Source organism: Orycteropus afer, unplaced genomic scaffold, assembly GCF_000298275.1.
Source record: "Orycteropus afer afer isolate SDZICR_OR568_19922 unplaced genomic scaffold, OryAfe1.0 scaffold00896, whole genome shotgun sequence".
NCBI classification, from domain to species: Eukaryota; Metazoa; Chordata; class Mammalia; order Tubulidentata; family Orycteropodidae; genus Orycteropus; species Orycteropus afer.
In genome coordinates this window covers 586165-594829 of record NW_006922483.1, presented here as the reverse complement: position 1 = coordinate 594829, position 8665 = coordinate 586165, and the positions used below count along the sequence as shown (strand labels likewise).

Here is an 8665-nt window from a genome sequence, read left to right as displayed (position 1 = left end):
AAGGTTGGGCAATCTACTTCCGTAGTGATACTGCCTCGGAAACCCAAGGAGGGGTTGCTATGAGTCGGGGCTGACTCGAAGGCACGTAACAACAACAACAGTAACTGTCAAGCCCCAGTGCCTTTCTTCTAGAACCTACTTCCCACACTTCTCAGCAGTAACTGTTATCAGATTTTCTTAACTCCCTTGCTTTTTGTTAGTTTTACCATCTACATATGTATTTCTGTTGTGTGTCATCAAGTGGATTCCGACTCAAAGCAACCCTACATGACATTGTAGCACTGCAACTTTCATGGGAACAGATCTACCATGGAGAGGCTGGTGGGTTTGAACCGCCAAACTTTGGGTTAGTACTTAACCAATTGCACCAAGAGGGCTATTCTATATAAACACGTCACTCAGTTAGACTGACTTTTGTGTATTTTCCACGTGGCATCATACTGTATTTGTAATGTGCTTCTTTCATTCAACACTGTCTTTGTGAGACCTCTTCAGGTTGATGTAGGTACTCCAAGCTTGCTTTGTGAGTCACACGCCCTTATGTGAACACTGTGTTTGTCAACTGTCGTCAACTGGGCTCTGACTGTTCGTGTATACGTATGATACGTGAACATACCAGGCCTTTGATTGTGCGAACACACCTTACATACCCAAACCACGATGAAACAAAACCACCAAAAAGGTCCAAGGTGATTCTTGCATTTGAATTGACATGCAAATGGCCAAGCATAGACAAGAGCAGGTGCTGGTCCAGTCTCACCAACACTGGTCTTGTGATGGGATCTCATCGTGGTGTTATTTTGCAATTCACTGGTTACTAGAAAGATTGACTGTCATTTAATAAGCTTATCTGTTATTCAGTTTTCTTCAAGGAGCCCTGGTGGCATAGTGGTTAAAGCACTTGGGTGCTAACCAAAAGGTTGGTGTTTGGAACTCCACGCCCCCAGCCACTTCACGGGAGAAAGACCCAAGTGCACCATTTTTTTTTCTTGGGTTGTTAGTCTTACTCATTTGGGAATTCTGCCTATTTTGAATGTCAGTCCTTCGGGCTGCCATCTCTTCGTCCCTCTGCCCTTTCACACTTACTACAGTGGGTTTGTTATTTTGTGAAATGGAAGTTCCACAAGTTTTAGCTAAACAGAAGTTGAAAGTTTAACTGAAGTTATCAGTATTTATTTCAATCGTTTGTGTGTTCTGTGTCCTTTTTTAATTATTATTAAGCCTTAAACAAAGACAAAACAAAGACAATCATCTGGATGAGGGAAGCCATCAGCATGAGGTCGATGGTGTCCGCTGACGCCCAGCCATGGTTTTTGTTGCATGTGATAAAAAATAAAGGAAATCATCACAAGCCCATGATTGCTGGCAAGTCCTTCCCTCACTGTCGCAGGCGGGACTACAGAGGCAGGGAAAGGACCCTGATTGGAACATGTCCACAACTGCAGGTGAAAAAGCTTCCAGGGTTGGTTCTGGTGCTTTGAGCACTTGGCTAAGAGGTGGTCAAGGTATGACTCACGACCATACGACCCTGAGTCACAGTTACCAGGACCCCAGCATTGAGCTTAACTAACATGCGGCTATTTTCAGTAAATCATTAAGGACACACCCAGGCAGATTCCCTAGTTATTTGTGTTAGCCTCATAGTACTGTGGAAGTTAATCTGCCTTCAACCACACTCTTGCACAGAGCAAACGTGCCCCTCCTGGGCTTGCCCTGGCCTTGTCTAAGCATAGTCATGTTGCCGGCTTAATGGTCAGCTTCTCTGTTTTGTGTCTTTTGTAAAAAAAATCCTTACCTCCCTCACAGACACAAAGCCAGGATCCTGCATCCTGCAAGGTTCACTTTAAAACCCGTTCACCTTTCAGTCCATTCTCTTCCTGACAATGAGATTTTATACAGGGTGTGAAACGGGGCTTCAGTGTAATTTCTTTTTTTTATCCCAGGTAGCTATAGTTTCCAAAACCTACTGCATTCATCTTCATCAGCTAATGGCCTTGCTCCTTGTCCCCTGGCCCCAGCCCTGTGGCTGGAGCTGCAAACACTTACCATATTTATTTCTGAGATCTGTTCAATCCTGGAGATGTACACGGATATGCCCACGGACAGAGGGTCACCTAGAATGCAGGAGCACACCGTTACACGTGCCCTCCCCGTCCACACAATGGGGAGTTAGGGGCGCAGACCATGTAACCTAAGCCCACTGTCCCTACTCCATCACTTGACAGGTGGGGAGACTGAAGCCCAGAGGTGGGAAGGGAGTCATCCAAGTCACGTAGTGCCAGCCGCAGGTGTCCCAATCCAACTTGTGCACTTCACATCAGGCCTCCCGCTATGACACAAAAATTCAGGAGGGCGGGTTCCAACTGTTTGATGGCAAGGAAGGGCTCAGGGCCAGCTAACGAGAAAGCCAGGGGAGGAAGCGCTCTCTTTCGAAGTGTTCCCTGATCCAATGCTTGAAGAGGCAACACTAGTGATGTGCACAGGTGAGTATGTCTGTAGGCATGCTCACCGGGCAGAGCTTGTACTATGAGCTCAGTCTGACTGTGGGTGTGAGTGGATGCGGGCATGTATGTGTGTGTGTGTGTGTGTGTGTGAGGGAATGTGCCACCCCATGAGTGGGTGTGTCCCTGATGAGTGTGAATGAATTTCTGAGTCTACGTGGGTACGTTTGTGTCTTTGTGTGTGAATGTATGCGAGTGTGTCCGTGTGAGCTAGTGTGTTCATGCGTGTGAGTCTGTTAATCAGTCACGTATGAGCATGTTCACGTGTGTGACCTTGTGGATAGGTCTGAGTGGATGTGAGCATTCTCTGTGCTTAAGTGAATGTGTGAGCGTGTCTGTGTGCACATGGTTAAATGCGAGTGTATGAGTGTGTTCATGTGCAAGTGAATCCACGAGTGTATTTGTGTGGGTGAAGCTGTTAATGTGCACTGTGAGTGGGCAAGTAACTGCATCAGAGTTTGCCTATGTGAGTGGACTTGGGAAGGTGTCCATGAGAGTGGGGGAATGTGGGAGAATGCTAATGTGTGACTGTGTTCATGTGTCAGCATGTCGATATGGGTGCGAGTGGATGCATATGCATTTGAGTATATGAGTGAGCAAATGTGTGCATGGATGGACGTTTGTGTGTGTGAATACCTGGGGAGGCATGCTAATGTGTGAGCAGGTCCGTGTATGACTGTGGGCATGTATGCATATGTGAGCACATTCAGGCAGGAGCATGTTAATGTATGTCGCTGGATGTGAGAAGGTATGAGCATGTGTGTGTGAGTGACTGTGTGAGTGAATTTGTGTAACCTTGTTGATGAATATGTTCAAGTGTGTGACTCTGTGACCATGTGTGTGCATGTGAGCATGCCTGTGTGTCAGGTGAATATGGGAACATGCTTGTGTATGAGCATGTTCATGGGTGTGAGTCAACCCGTGAGCCTGTGTAGTGTGACCATTTCTGAGAGCTCTGGAAGCATAGTGCCTAAGGCACTTGACTGCTAACCAGAAGGCTGGCGGTTCAAATCCACCAGTCACTCCTTGGAAGGAAGGTTGGACAGTCTACTTCCATAGTGATACCTCCTCAGAAACCCAAGGAGGGGTCACTATGAGTTGGGGCTGACTCGACAGCACATAACAACAATATGTGTGTGTGTGAGCATGTTTGTATGAGTGAGCAAATGTGTGAACATGTTCATGTGTGAGCAGGTTGTGTATGGTCATGTATGAGTGAATGGGAGTGTGTATTTGTGACAATGTATTTATATGTGAGGGAATATGTGAGCATGTTCCTGTGTCTAAGTCAATGTGTGAGGTACTGTGTGAGCATGTTTGTGTCTGAGTGAATGTATGGTCACATGATTCTGACCCACAGCGCCCCTAGAGGACAAAGTGGAACTTCCCCACAGGCTTTCCGAGGCTGTCAATCTTCAGGGAAGCAAAGCCCAAACCACACCCACTGCCGTGGAGTGGATTCCAACTCACAGCGCCCCTAGAGGACAGAGTGGAACTACGCCAGAGGCTTTCCAAGGCTGTCAATCATCACAGAAGCAAAGCCCAAACCACACCCACTGCTGTGGAGTCGACTCACCCCGCCCCTACAGGACAGAGTGGAACTGCCTCACAATTTCCAAGGCTATCAATCTTTACAGAAACAGACTGCCTCATCTTTCTCCCATGGAGCAACTGGTGGGTTCATACCTCCAACCTACTGGTTAGTAGCCAAATGCTTTAACCTCTGCACCACCAGAGTTCCTTTTTTGAACTAAAGTCAGGCTAAATAAGAGCCGGGTGTACCTGTTCCAGGGAGCGCTGGGGGCGCAGTGCCTAAGGCACTTGACTGCTAACCAGAAGGCTGGTGGTTCAAACCCACCAGCCACTCTTCAGAAGGAAGGTTGGGCAATCTACTGCTGTAGAGATACAGCCTCGGAAACCCAAGGAGGGGTCACTATGAGTCGGATCTGACTCAACAGGAGTGCACTGCATTGCGTTGTACCTGTGCCAACTTAACTACAAATTAAAGACACAGTTAGGAATGGATCCAATTCATAACCAGGGACTGTCTACATGTGTTTGTGTGACTAAATGGATGGACTTATCTATGTGAATATCTTCACTTATGAGCACGTTTGTGTGTGTAAGCATGTTAAGGTGTACATTTACGTGTGTGACTAAATGTGTGGGCACATGTGTGAAGTGTGTTAACCTGTATCTTCGTGTGTTTGAGTGAATGTATGAGCACGTTCATGTGTGCATGTGAATCTGTGTGTGAGCATGTTTGTGTGTGTGAGCGGTCACTGTGTGAGTGAAGGTGAGTTAAGTGATTGTGTGTGTGAATTCATACGGTCGTGTGAGGGATCGGATGTGTTAGTGCGGGGATGATGCTTTTTTCCAGACGTCAGTGTTCCCACTCTCTGCTGGCAGGACTCAAACGTGATCATGGATCTGAAAGTATGTGGTAAACTGTCAGGGATATGGATAAGCAAAACGTTGCCTCTGGCCGGCCCTAGGGCAAAGCCATTGTTCTGTGTCCTGCCTCCCACTACCGCTGTGGAGAACCTGCTGGCCTCACCACAGTCCCACAGCCGGAGGCTGCCTGCAAAGAGGAAGGGCAGGGTCCCAGCCCCAGCTGTCGGAGTGACGCCAGCCTTCAGGCCCTCCCAGAAATTCCCTTCTTTATCACTGCTTTCCGGGCCCCACATGCCCTTGAAGGATGGACACTGTGTTACAGGCAACGGCCCCAGGGAGGCCAGGCGGCTGGGCGCCTCTCCTGGCCCTGTCAGTGCCCCTCAGGCAACTCCCCCTCCTGGGCCCTTGTGCCCTGCTCCCGGTCCTCCTTCCTTCCACAGTCCCCTGGTGAATGCCCACCTCAGCCCTCTTTTTCTCCTGGCTAACCACCCCAGCAGCTTCAGCCCAGCCTCCACCCTCCGCAGGTGCTCACCCTCAGGTCCTGCTCCCGGGGGCCTGGCCGGGGCTTCCTCTCTAGGGTGTGCTACCAGGGCAAGGACCTTGTGTTCTCTGCTTCCCCCACTCCCTTAAGAGGGCAGCTGTCTCATGTACTGTCCCCGCCACCCCCTCCTTTCCGGGCAGTAGCCCAGAACTAAGTGCCTACAGTGCCCCCTTCTGTCTAAATGCAAGAAGGTCTTGTGTTGTCCTCTGTCTCCTACCTTTGTTTACTGCTCGGCGGGATCAATCCAGGGACCCGTCACTCCTCAGCGGCCCCAGATCTCTGCGCCTACACAGCTTAATGTAACTCCCCCCACTTAGGCACCCCTACACCAAAACAAACCCGCCGTCTTTGAGTTGATTCTGACTCATAGTGGCCCCGCAGGGCAGAGCAGAACTGCTCCGAGGCTGTAACGTTTACAGAAGCAGCCTGCCACATCCTTCTCCCACTGAGTGGCTGCTGGATTCAAACCACCGACCCTTCGGTTTGCAGCCAAGTGCTTAAGTACTGTGCCACTGGGCTCCACTTAGGTATCAGACAGACACAAATCAGTTTGTTTGGAAGGTGGTGACGAGAAGCTTCAGAGGTGAGGAGGAGATGAGATGGCTACGCCCCCGCTGCTTACCTGTGCTTGGCACGAGGGATCTGAAAACCACCTTGTGGAATAAGGTTAGTGAGCGCCTGCCTTCTGTCCCCTCCACCCCAGCTTCCCAGATCCAGGTACCCACCCATGGAAGGAGAAGCAGCCCACTCCCACGTCCCACCTCCAAAGCTCAGGGCCCAGGGTGGTGATCTTGGCTTTCAAGGGGGCACCCCCACAGGTCGACCCTAGGGCCTGCCCCCACCATCTTCACGTCACTGTGGGGTGCCCTTTGCTTGGAGGCATTCTGTCTTCTAGAGCACTCTATTCATAAGCACCATTAACCAACCCTTCAGAGTTAGGGGCATCCAGTGACACAGTGCCTAAGGCATCTGACTGCTCACTAGAAGGCTGATGGTTCAAACCTACCAGCCAATCCTAGGAAGGAAGACTAGGCAACCTACTTCTGTAGAAATACAGCCCTGGAAACCCAAGGAGGGGTCGCTATGAGTCAGAATTGACTTGACGCGAGGGCAGTGAGTTTGGTTTTTGTTTAGTGCCCCCTCAGCTGAAGTCTGGGGCCTTCTTTAGCTCTTCCCTGTTTACAGCTTGCCAGAATGTGACAACTCTTGGTTTATTGAACCCTTTCTTTTATGTGCCCTTGGTCTAGCTCGCCTGGGTGGCCCCTGGCACAACTCTGTGTTGTGGGGTCGGGTGGGTTGCGAGGTCGTTGCAGTTTTTCAGGAACAAGGCAACTGAGGCCTGACCTGGGTGCTGATGGGAGAGTTGAGAGGAGATGTGGGAAGTGTCCAGCAGGTGAAGCCAATGCAATCGGGTGCGAGCTGAAGCCATGGGGGCAGTGGCGGGAGCCCCCCTCAGCTGTAAACTAGCTGAACGAGCTGCTCCCTGCAGAGCACGGTGGGTGGCAGTGCTGTCACAGGAGAGCATGAAGCCACAGAGAAGTAGGAGAAATTCCAGAGGCAGAGCTAAAGGATGGGGCTGGGTCTGCGCAGGGTGCGGAAGGTGAGGTCTAGAGGGGCCGGGGGAGCCGGGGACTACCACGGCACGGTCACCTTATTGCGTAGGGCTGGCTGCTCCACCTATCACATCTATTCCACCTAACGCAAAGGCCTCACGGCCTGGAGGCAGCTTACCTCCAAAATTTGGTCTCAGCCGGGCGTCGTACCCCATCAACACCCTGTCCAAAACCTTGTGAACCACAGCTTCATTCGCACAGTTTTTGCTGAAACAGAGAAGTCACTGGTCATCACTAAATGTCATGTTGCTCCTCAGAGGATGGCCTTCCCTCCCCCCTCCGGACATACGCACATGTGTAGTCAGTCAACATGTACGCTCTCCCCTTACCCCCTCCCCACGGTGAGTCAGGCAAAAGCCCTGTATGACGCACACGCCCTCTCTCCCCCCCCCCCGCTGGCTCCTTTGCTCACTCGCTCCCCCTCCTCAGCTTTCCTCCAGAGGGTGGGGCACAAAGGCTGAAGCCTGTTGCCAGGCAGGATAGAGGGAGGGGCAGCAATCAGGGGCAGCGGGGAGGGGAGGGAGGAAGCAGGGGGAGCCCAGCGAGGGGAAACGCAGTACTTGATGGACACAGCTTCTCAGGTTGGTGGGGGCTCTCCTGCCAGGGCCACCAGATTGTCGCAGGAACCTTCCACTCTTAGTGCCCTCCATTCTCCAGCTCACAGGAGCCTTTCCCATCCGGGCTGGGCATTTTGTTTCCCATCCATGCCCATGCCCACCTTGCTTTTGTACATTTCTGCTTGCAGGACTGGGCATAGGGTGAAACACGCAGTGTTTGCTCATGTGGCAAAGATTTCTGACCCTCATCCAACCAGCTCTGAGTCGTGGGGTTCAGGGCTGTCCCCAGAAAGACCCCCAGTCTGGGACTGGGTGTCTGCTAACCACGCCTGCATATGTTTTGGGCCAGGGTAAGAAAGAAGACTCAGCTCAGCCCTGCATAAAACCAACCTTTCTAGAAGTCTCTAAGGTGCTCACCAAGCCACCTGAGCCCTCCAGGGGGGCATTTTCCCTCCAAAGGAGATTATGAATGAGAACAGGCTCTGGACATCACTGTGACTTTTAGGACCTTCATGTTTTACCCAGGGGATACCAGCCCCTGTGAATCTCTGTGTGCATGTGTGTTGGCGTTACACACAGGCGCACCTGTGTGTGCTCGTTTGTGCGTGTGTTCCCTAGCGCAGTGTAGCATGCGGGCTGAGGTCACTGCAGGGCTATGTGCTGGAACCTTTCCCAAGTACCTTTATTTTTTTTCCTGGATACATGTTCATTTCTGGTTTGCCATTTAGAAAATTATTCCCAATCATCTTTAATCATAAAATTTCATTTTGCAACATCCCAGAGTGTGCGCATGAATTATTCCCGAATTAAAGCAATGCATTCCCGCCCGTTTCCGACCACACATTAGCCATGTGCCGGCGCTCAGGACCTGGAGCCGCCACAATACCCATTTCGGTGTGCGCTATGTGCCACAGCTGTTTAACATAACATCGCGGACCCACAGAAACTTGACATGGAGCACAGAAAACGGCTTCATCTTCACATCTTTTCACAGGAGGAAGTACAGAAGCACGCCCAGGTCAGGTCCCGCGATTACACAGCCCCAGACCGCGCTGGCTG

General features: G+C 51.0%; 1 protein-coding gene across 1 annotated transcript in view; it reads right to left on the bottom strand.

Annotated features, from left to right (window-relative positions):
• Positions 1-8665, bottom strand: part of GABRQ (gamma-aminobutyric acid type A receptor subunit theta) — a gene marked incomplete at its 3' end in the record, with an annotated part of 19581 nt that overhangs the window by 5995 nt on the left and 4921 nt on the right. Inside the window, exons 2-3 of the mRNA XM_007958256.1 lie at positions 7168-7256; positions 2047-2114 (exon numbers count right to left, since the gene is read on the bottom strand). Coding sequence (XP_007956447.1) covers positions 2047-2114; positions 7168-7256 — 157 coding nt within the window. The remainder of the gene's footprint in view (positions 1-2046; positions 2115-7167; positions 7257-8665) is intronic.